The sequence below is a fragment of the Sceloporus occidentalis genome, unplaced genomic scaffold, assembly GCF_023333645.1.
Source record: "Sceloporus occidentalis isolate IW3139 unplaced genomic scaffold, rSceOcc1.0.p SCAF_1, whole genome shotgun sequence".
NCBI lineage: Eukaryota > Metazoa > Chordata > Lepidosauria > Squamata > Phrynosomatidae > Sceloporus > Sceloporus occidentalis.
This window is the reverse complement of record NW_028316981.1, coordinates 170,064,129-170,084,957: the sequence shown is the minus strand read 5'-3', so window position 1 is coordinate 170,084,957 and position 20,829 is coordinate 170,064,129. Positions and strand designations below refer to the sequence as shown.

Here is a 20,829-nt window from a genome sequence, read left to right as displayed (position 1 = left end):
AGAAGGTGATAGGTTTACTTTCTAAGAGCAGAAGTAATTAAAAAAATAATAATAAACCCCCACACATTAGCATTTTATTGACTAGCAGGGACAGACAGAGATAAGACAGGCTGAACAACCAGTACAGCCTTAATTTCTAGAAAATGATAGGAATCCATTTATTTGCAAATAGGCCTTCCTTCATTTGAAAGCAATTACATTCAAGAAATTGTGCTGTGAAATCCAAATGCAGAGATTGCCCTGATTATTATGAAAATCCTAAACAAAATGATTTATAGGATGAATGGTGGAAACTGAACCACACAATATGATGGCCTGAAGCTATAGGCATTAATTGACCCATGCAATGAATTTATAGCTATGTTTGGGGGTGACCAAGCTTAACTATCTTGGTTACTTTACACTCAATGCCTCCAACATTTTGAATTAGTGAAAATATAAACAACAAAGCTCAGGACTGAAATTCTCCTGCTGAGCTTCACAGTCATCTCTAAAGAGGCTTTGCCATGTGTTCAACAGAAGGCCAGAGGAAATTTCACACTATATTTATTACAGTATCAAGTGAGATGTAGAATGGAATGCTGGAAATGGTCCCAGGGTGCAATGTCTTTGGCTTACAGATCTGCCGAATTGTGTACCCTTGTGCAGCTTTCCTTTACATAGACCCAGGTTCAGATAATCTGCTCAGCTTCAGTATATTGACTCAATGAGATAGTCACTATAACCCTATTCAAGTGTTTACATACCCTTGTGTAGGATTAAGATGAGGAAGGAGATGCAGGGTCCACAGGGAAACCCTATCCAGCACTGAGGGCATTAAGCAGAAGGTCTTAAAAATGCTATACAAGCTGATAAGAAATGATAAGAATTTCCTGCTTTATCACGGCTTCCAATCATGACAGCAAGGGACATAGATAGAGGCAGAAAAGATAGCCAGGCATGTAGGGACTTTGAAAAGAACTATGTACATGCCCGTTACCATCTCCAAGCTTAAACCTACACATGTGCAAACAGATACCTGCATCTGGGCTTATCTCTCAGCCTAATCTACTTTACAGGGTTGTTATGAGGATAAAATTGCAGGGTTCCTTCTCTGAGCTCTTACTAGGAAGGACTGAATAAAAACAGTCTAAGCAAACATATGGCTACATCTGTCCCTGTAGCATTGCTAAGTGGAGAGCAACATATTTAAATATGTATATTTCCCAACAGTCCAGTCAATGCACTGGGCTGTGTGCCGGTTCACAGTTTTACCAAGCACCACACGATTCATACAAGTTTGTTCTTGTTGTGCATCTTCAAGTCATTTTTGATATGGCGACCCTAAGGTAAACCTGGAGTTTTCTTGGCAGAATTCGTTCCGAGGGTGTTTGCCATTGCCTTCCTCTGACAGTGTGACTCGCCCAAGGTCATCCAGTAGGTTTCCATGGCTGAGCAGGAATTTGAACCCTGGTCTCCCAGTGTCCTTAGACAAACACTCAAATCCCTACATCACACTGGCTCTCTGTATTCAAGCTTAGCGAAAACTACTATTGAATATGTGTGCCACTGGCTACAATACTTTTTTTTTCCTGTCTGGAAATTCTCCAGAGAGCAGCAGCCAATGGCCAATGACTCAGGGACTGGAACCAGTCTGGACCACCACTCTGAGTAGCATTGAGTTTGGGCATGGTGGCTTCTCATTGCCCATTGCCACTGTTTCTTTTTCCATTTCTGACTTTTATGTGTCTGCACCATTAGCCCTTTAGAAGGTAGAAGAGGGACAGCAAACCTAATCCAATAAGCTATGGCTTGTTCAGGGTGTTAGTTTAAAAGAAGGAAGTGTTGCACCCATGGCATGGATACCTTTTTCTCTTTTGTAGCCTTAAGGATGCAAAATGGACTGAACTGTGCAGTCCCCATAACCCTATTCTAATGACATGTACTGTAGAATGAGGTCTCTCAGCCCTCCCAATGAGGAACGTTAATGCAACTTTCCTCACTGGGAGATCACAGAGATCTCATTCTACAATTTTTCCTGAAAGAGATGAGAAGGGGCTATGGTGCAGGGAATGGAGATTGCTGGGAGGAGGAAATCTTCCACAGAAAGCATGGGTTTGTTGTTGTATGTCTTCATTTCTGACATATGGCAATCCTAAGGTGAACCTATCATGAGATGTTCTTATTGAGATTTGTTCAAAGGGTTTTGCCTTTGCCCTCCTCTGAGGCTGAGACAGCATGACTTGCCCAAGAACATCCAGTAGTTTTCCATGGTGGGAATTTGAGCCCTGTTCTTCAGAGTCATAGCCCAAGACTCAAACTGCTACACCATGCTGACTCTCATCCCATGTTAAGCATGGTTGCTTAACATTTATTCTGCAGGAGCAACAGGGATTAAAACCACATTTCTATATGACAAAACAACACTGATACTTACAGCAGCACCAGAAGCGCCAGGACGTCCTCTCTCACCTGGGAGACCACGGGGACCCTGAAAAATAACATATTTAGATATCAGAAAGGCATTCTGATCTTCCAAGCCCACTGATACATTTTATTCTATGTGTCAAGGTGGCTCTCTACGATATTGACATAATAGACAGGAAATAAAACATGTAGGGGAAGAACTTGTATTTTGAGGGGGCCCAACTGACTTGTGCATTTGAGTACTGTTAACAGAGATTCACTGTGTGCACTTATTCCACCTGCTAAGCAAGCAGAAGTCTGATCAATGCCTTTGATGGAACGGAATGGGAGACCATACCTGCCTTGAGATACATGGAATGCAGTATAGACATGCATTCTAAATGCATGGCCAATTAAGAGGCAAGGCAAGGGAGGTATGTTTTCTTCAGCTGTCAATGGACTGTGTGTCCAGCCCACAGTGATAGTGTGATGTTATTATTGCTTTAAAAAAATAGTTGAGCAGCACAATACTCACCATGGGACCAGGAGATCCATTCTCACCTGGAGACCCAGATTCACCCTAGAATAAGACAAACAAAGGAAATTAAACTCATATCAAGCTTCTGGGTGCTGAGCTGCTGAGACACCATACCCAGAATGTTGTACATGATTGTCGTTCTCATTGGTTGAACACTAGAGGGTGTTGCACTGATAAGACGCTGTCTCAATTGGTAGCCTCGTTTCAATAAAAGGTTACCGCTAGTATGTCAGAAAGGACACAGAGCTGTCAATTTCTCTAAGGAGTCCAATCAGTTTTAGTTCCCAGACAAATTTAGCTGAGCACTGATTTATCCAATTTATTTCACAGATGTGCAATCATCTTCTAGACAGTACTTTCCAAGATGTAATGAATTCATGAGCACCAAAAAGATGTCCATTTTCCCAGTAACATGTTGCTGCTTCAACTGTGAAGGGAAAGTACTGTACATATAACACTTCTTTGTGGTCTGGATCCCACGTAATGAAATGAGCATCAACAACCCAACAACTCAGGAAGAATTGTATTCCTTTAGCTGTCATGTCAAGACCAATCTTTCATGCACTGTACTTGTATGACTTCATTGAAAACAATTAATTTATTGTGGAAACAAATGTTTGTAGTTCACTTTGAAAATTATACTAGCCCAAGCATATTGGTGTAAAGAGATGCTGGGAAAGTTAATTTTTGGACTACAGCTGCCCAGATCTGTCAGCCAGCATGGCCATACCCATAACCATGCTGGCTAAGATGTTATGAACAGTGTAACCCAGTAATTTTTCTAACTTCTTGCTAAAAGAGCATATGAACATATGTGTGCTTGCATGGATAAACACATAATTGGTTAGTTTATCTTTGAAAGCTAATTCTCAATGGAGGCAGACATCCTACTTAAAGAAAAAGATAGGATGCCTTTCCCATTCATTTGAGGTTGGAGATGTATTCCCTACCTTAGCACCTGGAGCTCCAGCTTCTCCTTTGGAACCATCTAATCCAGGGTAACCCTAGAAATTGAGAGGAAAATTATAAGGGTCACATTGGCTCTTCTGACACACTTGTGTCCAGAGAGATTTAAAACAAATTATTAAAACAAATATATAACATTTACAAACTTACTCTGTGTCCTTTTACACCAGGAAGACCTGGGGTTCCAGGAAAACCTCGAGCACCCTAGAAGTAAACAAAAAATCAGTTCCAAATGAAAAACATTTTTCTGACATAACAAAAGCTAAAATACAGAGTAAGAAACTGAAGGACCAGGTCCCTTGTCTATTAGGCTTTTTTAACCTACACATATGGGTGAAGGAAATAATATAGAATAAAGAGGAGGGGAAAAAACCCAATATCCTCTTTAGCCCTTGACTCTGTATCTGATGATATTGCTAAATACACCCTGCAGTGATTAAGTGCTTTGCTTGCTCCCTTTTTTCAGCAGACTATGATACAGTGGCACTCTTAATACATCAAGTTACACAGAATTATGAGGTAAAGCACAGAGATCATCAACACCAATTCATAACAATGCAGTACATTTCACTCATGCCCTAACCTTTTCTTCCCCATCTCTCTAAGACCTGCTGCCCTTTACAGGTTTCTATACTCTCTGTATATCAAGATAAGTGCCAAAGGCCTCAGAATTTGGAAATGTCTACAGAAGAGAATATCAGATTCTATGTTCTTTCCCCCCTTGTCTTCCAAAGCAGGCTTCATATGGCTGCATAGATACAATTTACAATGCACAAGCAATAGCTGGCGAAGTCTGTAGAATTCCTAGTGATCAGGGTTTCACTGCTTTTCTCCATAGCTAGAAGGTACAGACTAATTTTTTTTTAAATACAGATATATTTAATTTTCATTTTTTTACAAAATTTGGCTTTTATTTGGTACAAGGAAGGTTGGTTGCACCAATCCATAGTTTTGAATTTGTTTAGTGCATAATTTTGCTTTTGCTTTATATAGCAAACACAGCAATAGCCACTTACAACTCTCTCTTTGATCCGTTCCCCAATACTGTCCATCATAGTCTAGATTTCTAGGCCACCTTGAAAACTCAGGTGGTTTCAAATACACCAGAGGCTCTCACAAATCCTGAGTAGCCCAAGCCAAAGATCCGGTTGCTTTCCCACTTTTTATTAAATAATAGGTTTAAATCTGATAGTAATGAGGCCACTTCAGCCTAATTCAGAAGAAACTTCATCTTCCAAGATGTCTGTTCACATCAGCTTAATGTGCTCTCAGAAGACTGTGGCTTCTGCTAAATATCTGAATCTAGTTGTATATATACTGATACAGACAATATACTGAATACATCCTCACCTGAGGCCCAGGTGGTCCACGTTCTCCTGATTTGCCAGGTTTGCCTGATTCACCCTGAAAAGTAATGTATGCAACTTATTTACTTTATTTTCAAAAAAGGACTATATTTGTACAAAATGTGAGACCAAAAGAGAACATGAGAATCATCAAAGAAATTAATGTGCTATTTACTAAGACAGACTAAATCTTACATAGCCTGGCATTGTATCTTAAAACAAAATTTGTAAGAAGACACCTTCCCCGTGCATTTTAAGATATGACCCCTGCACTTTCTCTTTAGGAAATGATTTTATGCCATTAGTGTTTTAATATGATAGGTTATTTAATTTTTTAAAACTTTTTTTTATCATTAGGCTTTTAGCTAATCTTGGGTCACATGTCAGGAAAAAGTTAGGATATAAATTAAATTAGATAAGTAAATAGCAAATAATGGAGAGAAGTGTTAAGAGAACCATGGGGTTCCATTCTCTTGCGTTTCCCTCTCAACTATGGAAAGCCCCAAAAATCCTGGAAGGGAGAGGTGGGATATAAATAAATATTTTATTATTATTACACTAGATAAGACCCTGACTATGGAGCATTTACCATCCTCTCTTGACTCATGGCCATTTTCTATGCAAATATGGGTAGCCCCTTTTGCCGTGGTGCTATACACACTGGCCTTTTTCTCACAACAATTATGTCCCAGAGGTCAAGTGCACATTGTGTGCCACAAGGCATCTTTTTTCTTGTCAGGATCTTGCTTCTTGTGAATTTAATTTACTTAAACTATATAGCAACTGGTTGCCATGTACTTCTTACACAAGAAAAAGACAAAACTGGTTTATGCTTTCACCGTTTGTTTTGTTTTCTTGCAATATATTTCTCCCACCCATCATTTTTCTCACTCACTATTTATTTATTTATTTATTTTATATGCCATTTTCTCCCAAATTGACCCAAGGTGGTTCATAAAAAACACTTAACAACAACAATGAAATAATACAGCGTTTAAAGATAATTAAAACACCACATTAATATAATAGTCACATACTACATTAAAAATATAAAACCATTACTTCAGTAATTACATTGCTCCAGTTAACCTATAGGGATCTTGCAGTGTATTAACCAGTATGTAACAGTCAATTGAAAATACAGTAGCTGGCCACACAGTCCATCTAGATAAAGCTAAGGGATAAAATATGATGCTCATTACAAACTTCCTAGTGGCTAAGAAACCTAAAAAAACGCAATACAAGCAGTCTTCATTCTCACAATTTGCTCTGTTTTCAAAGCTCAGAGTGAGTTTCCTTCCATATGCAGCCAAAATGGCACTATTAATAAACAAGAGGGAGGTGTTTGCATGCTTGTAAGAACCCTGAAATCTGCAAAAGTACAAATAACTATTTTTTTAAAAATATTAACTGGCAGCATATGCTCCTACTGTCCTGATTTGGGAGGGACAGTCCCAATTAATACTCTGCCTTCCCACTTTTTCAGTTGCTTTTAAAATGTCCCACTTTCTCTCTCCTCTCCCTTTTTTTCTTTTTGCCTTTGGCTAACTTCAGTTGCTGCAAACTGAGTTAAAAATGCAAAAGTAGTTTGTACTTAATTAACTCAGCAAGGAGAGAGGAGAAGAGGGTTGGATATTTTTCTTCCCAGTAGACTCAGCCAAAAGCAAACTACCAGCATCTCTTAGTGTATATGTTCTTCCCCATTAATAACTTTTGCCATATTGGCTATACTCTGATGTTGCTTGGTTACAAGTGTACTGGTTCTCATCTGTGACACTTACTACAGTTATTGCACATTGTTATGGTTATATTGTTTTTAAACAATAACAAGATTAAAATATATATTTGGGTGGAGGCAAATAAATGCTTGGAAAAGGCAAATCACTACTTCTGGAGACATCCAGAACTGATAGTGGGTTTGTTAAAAATATCTCAGCATTCCATGGCAAACCTAGAAAACGAACTTGAAGGGACTTTGAATTCAGATTCATGGCTATTTTTTCAGCCAGAAATATTGCAATACAGTCAACAACATGTATTGGCAAAAGGCGACTTTCATCCCCACCACAGTTCTCCACCCCTGTTTTAAGGAGAAAGGAAAATGTTTGCATTGCCACCAATGGGGATATTTTCCCTAAAGATCTGAGCCATACAAAGGGAGCACAGTTTTGGCTGGAGAGTGAAGGGATAAGGCTGCCTTTGGAACACCATGCATTCATTCTTACAACCATCACTTGGCAGCCTCTTCTTTTTTTATTTACTCTATCTATCTATCTATCTATCTATCTATCTATCTATCTATCTATTTTACAAACCTCAAATGGCCAGACATTACACAATAAGTGTAACATGAGATTTGGCTCTCACCTGCACACCTTCCAAAATTCTGGCTAATAAATATAATACATGGTCTAATGAATATAACATAATATAATATAATGAATATAAGGTCACCAGAAGTTGAACAGCACTTGATCAAACGCATCTGAGGAAGCAGACTTACATCTATGAAAGCTGCCAACTTCTTTCTTTCAGTTAGACTCAAAGGTGCTACAAGATCTCTCTACATACTGATTCTACACACTAACACAGCTATATCTTTAAATTCTAACACTTGATACTAGCTCTTTTTAATTTTTCTGACTTTTCTTTAGCTTACAATCAAATCAAATTACTTGCAGTTAGAATTTTCCTGTTTTATATCTCTCCAATACAAGCGGGCTTTCCTCTGAACGTGGCCCACAGTTTAGTCCTAAATAAGTATATGTACTAGTGCATAGGTCAACCTTGTGTATAAGTCAAAGGTAGGTTTGGGGGCCAAAAATCTGGATTTTAATATGACCCATGGAAAAGTTGAGGTTAAAACTGAAGGGCATGTAACCAAGGATGTAAAGGATGTCCTGCTCGCTCTTCTTGCGTCTTCCCAGCCTGGCTGCCCCTCCAGAAGAAAATAGACTGGGAAGAGGCTTGGGGAGGGAGCGTTTGCTCTTTTTGCATCTTCCCAGCCCGGCTGCTGCCTCTAGAGGATATTGGGCTGGAAAAGTCTTAGCAAGTGAACGCTCCCTCATCCTACAATCTTATGATCATATTGACTCATCATGTATAAGTCAACCCAGGTTTTGGGAGTCAAGTACTGTATACATTTTTTGACTTAGAGACGAGTACATACAGTAGGTAAGTCCTTGTGAGCTCATTGATAAGTGAGTGCTAAGTGTATCTTGTGAGCATACACAAGACTGACCAGCAGGACCAACAACATAATGCTGTTGTGTGCTTTACTATTGTTCAGGATTAAGCCAGCAGTCAGCCATGGGCACTTTATTCTACACACACACTTTAGCCCTGTCAGTCAGTCAATTAGCATCCCATTATCCACTGAGAAGGATTAGTCCTGATATGACTGTTTTGGGGTCCCACTGCTAATTTATTTTTTATTGTTTTTATTTCTGCTAGTCTTGGGATTCCCCCTAAGCCTTCAAACACCTCCTCTTAAATGTAGATGGTTCCACTTTGTCTACATTAGAATTGACATCTACACTATTGAGAATGCTATCAAGTACACAGGGTGATACAGAAAACATAGTGTTTTAACGCTCCAAACAGTCATACATCTTAATTTAACATGGCGTTTACAGCAAGCTCCTCTATCCCAAGCCATTGGAGTTAACTATTCTGAAGCCATGGTTTCAAAAGAATAATGAGTCAGAATACTCACATCATCGCCAGGTTTTCCAGGAGGTCCAGCTGGCCCACGGGGACCCATTGGACCCTAGGGAGAAAAGAAAAAGGTATACATAGAAAGTGTGAAATGTGGTCTCTTATAGACAGTGTGCCCATATGCTAAATTCAAGCTCTTCTGCAGCTGTAGACACCCCAAGTCACTTGGTCATGCTAGTGCTCCTTCTGTCCCTATCTGGAGATGTATACACTGACTTGCTGAAAATCTGTTTTTAATGCTGGAAGAAAATACATCTACAATAGACTAGGTGATTTCAATGAAATGTGGCTTCAGAAATACACCAAATAGCTATCTAATAAGATGGTGACATAATAGAGTTCTATAAAGTTATGCAAGGTATGGAGAAAGTAGAAAAGGAGAAGAACATGTTCCTTTCTCTCTAGAAACAAGATTCGGTTAGGAAGGTTGAACAGTATGAGATTTAGAACAGATACAGGTACCAGTACTTCTTCACACAACTCAATAGATAAACTGTGAAATTTGCCACCATGGGATGTAGCAATGGCCAGCAACCTGGATAGTTATTTAAAAAGAGGATTAGGCCATTAACAGCCATCGTCACTAATATGGCTATATATTACCTTCAGTATTAGAGGATGCAGACCTCTGAATACCAACTGCTGGGTAACATAAGCAGGAAAGTGCTGTTGCACTCATGTCCTGCTTGTAAGGGGCTTCCCATAGGCAACGCATTGGTCACAGTGGGAAACAGGGTAAGGGATTAGACAGGCCTGTAGTCCAATCAATATAGTTCATCATATGTTCTAATAGCCTGCTCCAAAGAGCAGATACTCTCTTTGGAGCAGGCCAAAGAGCAGGCCTGACACCATTGGGAGGCTGGGGAAAACTGAACAAAATGTTTAAGCAAATGAATGACATCCTCTTTGTTTTCCATTCATCATAAATAGGGTATCTGTTAATCATCTTGTGCATACAATTAAGATGGCCAGCACCACTTTGCACACATAAAATGCACACCAATGCGGGAACTGGAAATACAGTTAGCGCTCTGTATTCATGGATTTTTTTTTATCCATGAATTCAAGCATCACAGCTTGAAATTTTTAAAAAAACTACAAATTTCAAATAGCAAACCTTGATTTTGCCATTTTATATCTGGGACACCATTTTACTATACCACTGTATTTAATGGGACTTGAGCATTCAGATTTTGGTATCCATGGGTGTATGTGTGTCCTGGAACCAAATCCCAGCAGATAACAAGGGCTCGCTGTACAGTATTAATATACATTAAGAAGTGATTATGGGCACAAAATGTAGTTTTGAAATAACGCAACTACAAAGACATGAAGTTGTATAAGCGTCCTTAACAGAATAGAGTGACATTGCTCCTGGAAAGCTTTCATATGTGGTACAGGCAAGCTGTATTTTTATTAAAGTATACAGACAACTGGAAGATGAGTTGTAAAAAAAATTATATTAGTCAACTTCTTGGATGCAGGATTGCAACTTTAGTATATTTTTTAACCTCATATCTGTTTTACCAATATTTTTAACTGCCACTTCTGATACTTCTTAAAATAATATGTAATTGTATTGTTTACTTTTTCAGAAACAAACTTTGCACACCAATTTAAATAGAATTTGTAGAATGATAACAAGTAAGGTGGAGCATAAACTATGACTATATAAGTTATGTGCTGTATAAAGTATGTATATACAACTCAACAGGCCTCTCAACGTAGGCAGGATACAGACCGCCCAAAACGGGCAGTCTCCCGCCGCCCTGGTTTGCTCCATGGGGAAGCCTCAGCCTCCAGACCGCGGGGCTTCCCCGCGGAGCAAAAATAACCCTTTAAAAGCAGGTACTTCTTGCAGCACCACTGTGACGCTGCAATGCGCCAATGGCGCACTTGCGGCGTCACAATGGCACCGGGACATGTGAACGCTAAGCATCCATCACGTCAAAATGGCGGTACCCATGTGTACAGGGCACCGCCATTTTGACGTACGGAGTACGTACTAGGGTTGTGGGGCGTATATAAGCAATGCCCTGAGGCAACCCTAGTATGTATGCAGGCTTTCACCAGTCTGTATCCCGCTGTAGATTCTAATAAAAATCCATTAAAAACAGTTATCACATAGAAAGCAAGTCCAATGCCTAGGTAATAAAATATCAAAAGCAATTATAAATAATCAGTTTTGGGAGTTGCATCCCAAACTTCATTGAAATAAGCAAGTGTCACCTATTTTTCTAAATTATATGAAGGGAGCAAAATTCATAAGCCTTCTAAGGTCCAAAACATACTGCAGAAATAATCTAGTTTGAGACGGCTTTTAGCTGCCCTGGATCACTGCTAAGGAATCCTGGGAATTGTAGTTTATAATGGCAACCATCTCCAATCTAGTGCTTTCATTTGGCTGGGGCTGATGAGATTTAACATTTTTCTTTTGTTGCTGTTTCCCTTCAAGTCATTTCCAACTTACAGCGACTCTGTCAAAAGGTTTTCTTGGCAAGATTTGTTCAGAGGGGGGTTGCTTTACCTTCCTCTGAGGCTGAGATAGTATGACTTGCCCAAGGTCACCCAGTGGGTGTCCATGGCTGAATGGGGATTCGAACCCTGATCTCCAGAATTATAGTCCCAACACTCAAACCACTAAACCACTCTGGCTCTCGATATTTAACACAGAAAACCTAAATAGTGTGGGAGATGAGTGAAGTGGTACAGTACATCATTTCCAAAGTCCTGCCAGACACATCAGCTAGGACAAGGGAAGAGCGAGTTTACAGGGCTTTTTATTCATAGATTTCTTTTTTTAGATAAAACTTTTCTCCTTTAGGAAGAAAATTACCCCAGCCAGGATGGATAGAGGATGGTTTTACAGGGCTTTTGAACCATAGGATTTCTTTCTATACACATTTTCCACACTGGGAAGAACATTAGCTACTCCAGCTCCTAAACTGTATGGCTAAAGGTCTGTTGACTGAAGTAGGGAGAGCTATTTAAATCTTCCAATCCAGACCTCCCAAACTGCCTTGTTTCTGGGTCTACTACTGGCAGGAATAGCACCTGAGGTGGATTTAACACACCCACAGAGCTCTCCACAGTTGTAGCTAGGGTCATTGTGCCTTCTTCCACTGGACAGAAGCCTATCTGTCCTATGTTAACCCTCACAAAATACCTGATCTGGAGATTAGGACTGTTCAGTGTGGTATGCAATACACATGCATAGCCAGACTGCCATCGGAGAGCTTCTGTGTCAGTAAGACCTCACACTTCACAATAAGTGTTTAACACTTGAGGCAGTACTGAGAGAACATCAGTGCTTAATTTTGCTTTTGCAACAATTATACATTAAGATTGGAGAAAAGAAGTGCACCACAAACAGAATGGCAGCTTCACAAGGTGGCATGATTTCCAAGACATTTTGGAAAACTCTTTAGTTGTTTTTAAAATGTTTTGAAATGTCAAACCAAAATATACATCTTCCTCAGCAAAAACTAACTGGAACAAAACCTTCCTCTGTAGCAAACTAAAGAAGTATACAGCAGCTCTGAGAATCAAACTTAGAGAACACCATACCTCACATTACACTATGTGGGGTCTGTACTATTATTTTTTCCACCAAATTTCCAACACTACATTATTAGGTCTGTTTAAACATGAGGGACTGAGGGAGAGAACCCCAAACAGAGCTGCTATTTTCAAGCATTGTTTCTAATTTCTCTCTTTGGTGTTCACTTTTCCATGCAGAGAAGCTGTGTAAGTCTGTCTTGGCATAAAAAGGAAAAATAGGATGGAACTCTGATAGCACTTATGAAAGTTATGTATTTATTTAAGCATGAGCTTTCATGGATTTCAGTCCACTTTTGGCCATTTTAGTGTATCTGAAAAAGTGGATTGAAATCCATGAACGAGCATGCTACAATATATCAGTACTGTAGAAGTAATGCAGTTTGACACCACTTTAACTACCATGGCTCCATCCTGCAAACTCATGAGATTTGTAGTTTTGTGAGGCACCAGCACTCTTCGCCACAGAAGGTTAAAGACCTTGTAAAACCACAAATCCCAGGATTCCATAGGATGGAGCTATAGCACTTAAAGTGGTGTCAAACTGCATTATTTCTACAGTTTAGATGCACCCTCAGTCTTAAAGTGTTGCTGGGTTTTCTCTCCTGCCCTCTCTTTCCTTTTTACCCATATGTCCTATGGACACTACAGACCATGTACTGCATATTCTCTATGTATTACCATGTTCCACTCCATGTATGCACCATACAGAGATTCAGCATGATGTAGTTGTTTGAATGCTGGACTATAACTCTGAAGACTAGGGCTCAAACCCTGGCTTGGCCATGTAAACCTAGCGGGTGACCATGGACAAATCACATTCAGTCTCAGAGGATGGCAAGCAAACCCTCTCTGAAGAAACTTACCAAGAAAACTGCATGATAGATTTGCCTTAGGGTTGACATAGGTCAGAAATGACTTGAAGGTAGCAAGACTAATTCCCTATATTCCAACATCCTGTACAAAAGATGGACAAGACCTCAGAGCTATGCTATCCATAGAGATGCAGGGGCACTGTTGTGGTTCCACAGTGTGGCCACATACTCACAGCTGACGCTGAATCCCAGTTCCTCATCTTCTCATCCCTCCCAGTTCCTCATCTTCTCATCCCTAAGTGTCTTTTCACTGCCTAAAATACATCCTCATCTGGATCCACAGGAAGAAGTCTCATGAATAATTTCCACTTTGACCATCTAAAGCTGAACCACGTAAGGCTGGACCAACTCATGCAGAAAGCTATCCTTCAGTGATCCCATTGGAAAACTATATAATGGACACATGAGTCCACTGAGGCAGGCACACAAGCTGGAAAGGGGCCGTGGTTTCCATATCAGTGGAGTGGCAAATTTCCACTGGATTTAAAATGATTTCAAACCCACTTTAAAATGAGCTGCCCAAGGTCCTGAAACCTATTCACAAAAAGGATTCAATGCCCTGGAGATCTCCTTTAAAATTCAGACTGAACCTCAGTGTGGATTCACTAATCTGCAAAGATAGGAGACAGCAGCTGCCACAGACACAAGCATCTAGCTGCTATCCTGAGCACACCACAACAGCAACATTTCATTGGCAACAGTTGAACCCTGGGATGCCACAACAATATTATCTACTGTCCCTTGGATTTGCCACTTGTTGGATTTATTCGGGCCTTCTTCAAACTACAGTACCACTAGTAAAATAATAAACTATTGCAGGACCAGCTCAGGAGAGAAAGTCAGACTATACCGCACCATCTATATCTCTCAGCTAAAACTACACTAATACATTGACACCAAAACCTTTTTTTTTTTTTTTTTTTTGGCTAATATAGTCAGTCCTCTATATCCACTGATTCTGCATCCATTAATTCAACTATCTGCAGCTTGAAAACATTTTTAATAATCCAAAGAAAGCAAACTTTGATATTACCATTTTATATATGGGACACATTTTACTGTGCCATTGTATTTAGTGACATTTGAGCATCCATAGATTTTGGTATCCACAGAGGTCCTTGGAACTAAACCTCAGAGGATACCAAGGGGCTACTGAATTAATAGAAGGCAATTCTATCAACTGAACTATTAGCTAGGGCTGGTGGAGGTAATACTATTTTAATGTGATTTTCATGTTATTTTAAAAAAATCACTGCCATTTTTATGCATTATATTCAAAAAAATAATAAGAGCATTTAATTTTTTTAAAAAAAACATACCAATTAAAAATTACTAGGCTAAAAGACTTTATGAGAGCCACCAAAATAAAATACTGGTAAAACAGTTGCATGACTAGCAAAGCACATCAGTAAAAAGACATTTGAAAAAGAAAATTATCAAAGTTTTGTTGTTTTTTAATTCATAGCTGAGTGGGAAAACTGTACATCCCTTTGTAGGGGCAGAGCCAACAAAAATATGCTCTTTGCCCTTGCCAGATGAACTGATCACAAAGGTCAGACAAAGAATGGGGCTTTAAAGGCCAAAAACACCAGTCAGAAGTGGATCCAGACACACACTGGTGACCAGGGTAATTGGTACAGAATTTGTCTAATACTGTGTAGTCTAGCTATCTTGAACTAGTGAACCTTTGAGCAGCCACATACTGCACCAGCTGAAATTTTAGGTCACTGTTACAGGACCACATTAAAACAATTTCCCAGTATGGATGTAACTAATATATGCCTATCTCTAGATAAGGTTACAAGAGTCAGTTTCTTGGGAACCACAGGCATATAGTCTGTTTCGACAAACAGCATCAAGTCCAAAAGGCTCTCAAACTGCAAACTTGGTCTAGGATCACTTTTAGGTTTATGATGATTTATTTAAAAATCCCAAGTGAGCATATAGTGCCCCAATACGGAACTGAGGCATCATGAGCAGGTAGAGAGGCTCACATCTTAACTCTTCAGTAGCACCTTTCCCTGAGCACCAAATGCAGTCATCCCTCCTCCTCATCTGCACAGAGGGTCAAACAAAATTGGGGGGGGGAGGCCTCCATTGGTTCCAGTTACACCATGCAAATGTGTACCTGTCCCATCTTATAATTAATGCAGTAAAAGACTTTGAGTTGTGTGATGAAGGGTCTCCTTTCTCCTTCTCTAAATCTATTGCTGATCAGTTTCATTCAGTAAATCTAAGTTCTAGTGTTATGACAGACGGAAAAAGACTTTTTCTCTATCCACTAAACATTAATCTTGCCTTCTGTTTCTAAGTAACAGTTCCCAAATGTTCTCTTTGTGGTAGTAATTTCAACATAAACATCAGGCTTTCATTACAAATTCAAAATCTCGATATTTTCACTTTGTGTCAGATATGTTCAAACCCATGCCTTTTGAGAACCATTTCAACTGGTACTTTGACCAGGGAGTGAGTCCAAACCTTAAGGGAGTTATCTGAGATGCTGAACCTATTTGGGGAGCAGGGGTTAGGGGCTGTAAAGTTTATATTAAAATCCAGAGAGAATTCATTGCCCCGCACTGGCATAAGAGCCACCAACCTCTAGTGATCATTCATTCCCTGAATCTAAACAGTTCTCCCCTGATTCTGGAACTGTTAAAAACCATCTACCTCCTAGATACTCACACTAGTACCAGGTTCTCCAGGTTCACCAGGGCTGCCTTGAAATCCTTGAGGGCCCTGAAAGAAGGTCACAAAGAAGATATCCTCAGTGGTCACGTTCCCTCTCCTTTACAATCTTTATCCAACATGACAGATCATTCAACCAGAGTGAAAGGTGTTGATACTTACAGGAGATCCTGGGGGTCCTGGGGGTCCTCGTGGTCCCATAGGTCCCTATTGAGAGAAACATTTTTTTATTAGTCAGTATAATCAAAGAAAGGGTCCCATTCCAGCACAAGAGAAACATTTAGGCCTGGCTGCATGACCATTATGAAGCAAAACAGGGCTAATTCCCTGACTTTTGCATTGACACAGCATCTTTTAATTCTCTCTTTCTCTCGACACACTATTCAGGACTATTTTTATTTATAGAAGTCATTCTGAGGCAGAAAAAAACCCAAATACATATTCACACACACTGACTCTCTCTTGGAAACTGTCCATGTTTGCTAAGCCTGAATTTCATTTACAGCTTGCCAAGAAATGCTGGAGAGCAGAGATTTCCTGCTGGAAGTCTTGTGGGATCCTGAAGAACAGTAGCTGCTGTCTATCTTTGTATACTCACGCCCATGATCCAAGTGCAACAGCAACCGAGCCCCTTCAGCAAATCTCTCTGTTACTTCCTTGTCTATAAGCATCTGTTTCAACTATTTTGGCACATGGCTCAGGAAGTTCTGGCAAGGGATGTAAAGACCCAAAGCCATTCCTAAATAGTCAGCTTTCATGTTAGAGCATCCTGTTTGACTGGTCTGTGCAATCTTGGAATGGTAAACTTTTAAATAATTTTTTACATCAAATGAAAAAATTAATTAATTTGTAATGAAATATAGTTTGCCACACCTTTGGTATTAGGGAAGATGGTACTGATGTGACTTGGATGAAGTAACTATACTATAACATCAGAAAGCCCTATTGCAGGAATGAAGAACGTTTCACTCTCTTAACATTGTTAGACTACAACTTCTATGATCCTTCAACACTTGCTATGTGGTTAAGTTCACTAAGGTGACTAAGCAAATTGGCTTCAATGGAATTGAACTAAATTACAGCCTAAATCAAGCAGCAACTACAGTAGCTCCAAAAACTATGAGAATGCCAATGAGGATGCATCTCAGCCACCCTGTTCTACACAGAAACTATGAAACAGCATGTAATAATAACACTATTATTGTGTTATTGTGAATTCTCTCACAACCACAAGCCATCCTCCTTCCACCATCCCAACCCACAGATATATCCTCTATGTCAGAATAATATCAAATATGAATAATCAGAAGCACCAGAAGATGTATTCACAGCTGGCCTAAACTATTTCAAATTTTATTATGAATGCATGAGAATATTTCTACATCTAAATTACTCTCAACATGTGTTCACAGAAATTTCAGGAATCTCTTCCCATGAAAACATACATGCATATGTTAATTTTTGGATGTGTAAGCATTGTTTTATGGAGGAAACTCAATGGCCCATAGCTCAGCATCAGGTACATTACATGGGGCTTCTCAATCAAGGAAGCCAGCATGGTCCACGGCAGTTTGGTGGAAAGAATCAAACAAAATATAAGCACATTGGCCTGGCATCCTGTTGGTGACATACAGAAGCTTAACTGCGAATTACACTTTCACATGTACTTCTTTGAATCTTGTGGAAGGTAGTATTAAGTTCTTCCTTCCACAAGCCCAGCTCCTCAGTGAACAACAAACATTCACCATCTTTGCAGCCTCCTGTATGTACAATGGCAGTGAATTATACTCTGTCAAAATAATGAAGGATGTTGGTCCTAGTCCTTACTTTTAGGGCCACTGGAAACAAACCACATACCATCATCTGGTAACAAAACCATTAAAGGACCCACCACTTCCACCTTAGCACCATTCCATTTTGCAAGGAGTGCACAACAAGGTCAGAGGCAGGATGAAAGAATTCTTTGTTTGTATAACCTGCCTTGTCCATATTGGAAGATCCAGTGTGAGTGTCTAGTGTCAGCTACCCTTGAGATTACCATTCTGGGAATGGTGATAAGGCCCCCTAAAATAATTTTCTCCACATTACTACACTGAAGTTCCCAAAATTATTTGGTGGTGAGGATGCTAGCCATGGAGATTAAGCTAGTACAAAATCCAGATCTTACAAAAGTTACTGCTTTGGACTACAGCCTCCAAATTACTTCAACAAGTGTAGTTATTTTTTCCAAGCTCAGACAAAACTGTAAAATGTAGATCCAAGCTCATGGGACATAATGATTCCCCAGGTACCTTACCATAGGTCCTTGCATCACTCCCATCTGAGCACCGCCTGCTTTCTCATCAAATCCTCCAGCCATCTGAGCAGCAAAGGTCTGTAAAGATAAAAGGAGAAAAAGAACATACTCAGTTTCAGTGAGATGTTGAATGTGATGTGGTCAGATGGAGAACATTTGTACAATGAGAAACGTGAGAAGGCTTTTCAAAAGACCTGAAGTTCTCTTAGTATCTGATGGGCAACTGTACACGTCACGGAGGAAGAAATTAGGACAAGCTGGTTCTCTTTTTACATGCTTACTCTACTCAGGGTTCATACCTCCATGCAAATATTTTATTGGGCAAGCATATCATATAGATGTTAAAGAAAGGGTTTTTCTAAGTAGCAGTTATTGCAGTTGGTCATCCTATTGTAAAGTTTCATCATTTGCCACAATAGAATATGGGCAGATGGTCTGTAGTGTAGTGGTACAGACTTTTACAACAGCTGGTTGAATAGTTGCTTGAAAATATAACAAATTTTTCATTATACTCAGAGGCAGAGTGTCTGTAACACACAAATACATCAGTGAATCTAAATAGTACCAAATGACACTTGTAATGATTAGGAAGTGTAGCTTTAAAATAGTCATTGGCAAATCAAACTGAAGGTGCATCTACACAGTACACTGTAGAAATGATGCAATTTTACACCACTTTTACACCTATGGAATCCTGGGATCTGTAGTTTTACAATGTCTTTTGCCTTTTCTGCTCAAGAGTGCCTTCCTCAAAAACTTGTATGCATTTAAAAATTAGCAGAAAGACCCCACAAGATGCCTCTCTTTGAAGAAACCTTTAATTACACCACAACTAGAAAAAAGTTATCTTTTTGGATTATGACTCCCAAAATCCCCCATCATAGAATCATGTCCAAAGCTACTTCCTCAAGATAGGTTGTTGTTATGTGTCTTCAAGTCATTTTCAACTAATGGCGACCCTAAGGCAAACCTATCATGGGATTTTCTGAGGCTGAAAGTGTGTGACTTGTTCAAGGGCATCCATGGCCAGCCGGGAATTCTAATCCTGATCTCCAGGGTCATAGTCTGCTGCTCAAACCACTATGCTATGCTGGCTCTCTGAGACTGGCTACTTCCAAATATAATTGACTTGCTTTGTTTTATATACATATAGAGGATAAAAAACACTCTTTTCCATCCATGTTTTCATGCAGACTAGCCATTCTACCGCAAGACATCCAAATCAGTCTCAGTTAAATGGAAGCATAAAATAAGTAAGTGGCACATTTATTTTTTGTTGTTATTTGCCATCAAGTCAGCTTTGGCTTATGGCAACTCCATGAATGAGAGACCTGCATACATCCTGGCCATCAATGGCCCTATTTAGTGCTATGACTTGTCTGAATCAATCCACCTGTGATTTTTCACTTTTTCCTGTTGTACACATATCTAACAGTAAATATATTTTAATATGTACATTTTCAGTACTTTTTATATGTATCAAACAATACTACATTATGACTCATCAAATGACTAACAGTGGAAATTAAAGTATGCTGAAATCCTAATAGATGATCTTAAGTAAGCTTACTGATGGAATATACCTGTTCCAAATTCTGCCTCTCAATTAAAATCTGTTTAGCTTTAACATATACATGAGACACACTGCTAGCTATTGAGTCCTGGGCCTTGCATATAATTTTGAAAGCTGAAAATTAATGTTTCAAATATTTCCCTGGCATATATACATACACTTGGCTGGTACAAGCCATGGCTCCACTAATACAAGAATACTCCAACAGACCACAAACTTTCCAAAGGTAGAGTTATCTAAATCAGTTGAATGCAATCAACTAGGGATGAAGCAATTTTTACAAGAGTTTACAAAGTGCTGTGGAGCCAAAATGCAACACAGAGGGAGCCTACTGAAATCAATGGGCTTTTAAAAATGCATATCTAATTCTGTGTTAGTTTTTTAGCCCACATGTACATCCCCTTAGTGGGCTCTGGAAAGTCTTAATTCTTCTATAATGCAGCAGTTTTCAGCCTTGAGGAAACTCTCCTTGTATCAGCTGCCATGGAATCACTGTGAGTTACAATGGGGCATATGACCTATCTTTTATATACATGGGGCAACAACTGCCATGTGATGTAGGCTATATTTCAGAAGAAGGCAATGGCAAAACCACCTCTGAGTATTCTTCAACTAAGAAAATCCTATGAAATTTATGGGGTCACCGTAAGCCCACAGGCCATTTGAAGGCACATACACACATACAAACACACAATGGTCCATCCTGGCATGCACCACTGTTAACTCTGCATACGTTATGCTCCTCTATGGATGCCAACTGTTAGGTTGGCTTGAGAAAAGTGGAGTTTGCTGTTTTCTTAGGAATATTGTTTATCATTGCTAATTAGTTTGTTGAAGAATCCTATTATGTTTTGGGTTTTTTTGGGGGGGGGGTGAACTATATGTTTCCC

At 39.4% G+C, this 20,829-nt stretch overlaps 1 protein-coding gene across 1 annotated transcript in view; it reads right to left on the bottom strand.

Moving 5' to 3' along the window:
• LOC149322716 (uncharacterized) overlaps positions 1 to 20,829 on the bottom strand; it is a 94,866-nt gene that overhangs the window by 61,532 nt on the left and 12,505 nt on the right. Inside the window, exons 8-16 of the mRNA XM_089481945.1 lie at positions 18,367 to 18,444; positions 16,233 to 16,277; positions 16,068 to 16,121; positions 8,951 to 9,004; positions 5,240 to 5,293; positions 4,040 to 4,093; positions 3,874 to 3,927; positions 2,921 to 2,965; positions 2,417 to 2,470 (exon numbers count right to left, since the gene is read on the bottom strand). Coding sequence (XP_089338071.1) covers positions 2,417 to 2,470; positions 2,921 to 2,965; positions 3,874 to 3,927; positions 4,040 to 4,093; positions 5,240 to 5,293; positions 8,951 to 9,004; positions 16,068 to 16,121; positions 16,233 to 16,277; positions 18,367 to 18,444 — 492 coding nt within the window. The remainder of the gene's footprint in view (positions 1 to 2,416; positions 2,471 to 2,920; positions 2,966 to 3,873; positions 3,928 to 4,039; positions 4,094 to 5,239; positions 5,294 to 8,950; positions 9,005 to 16,067; positions 16,122 to 16,232; positions 16,278 to 18,366; positions 18,445 to 20,829) is intronic.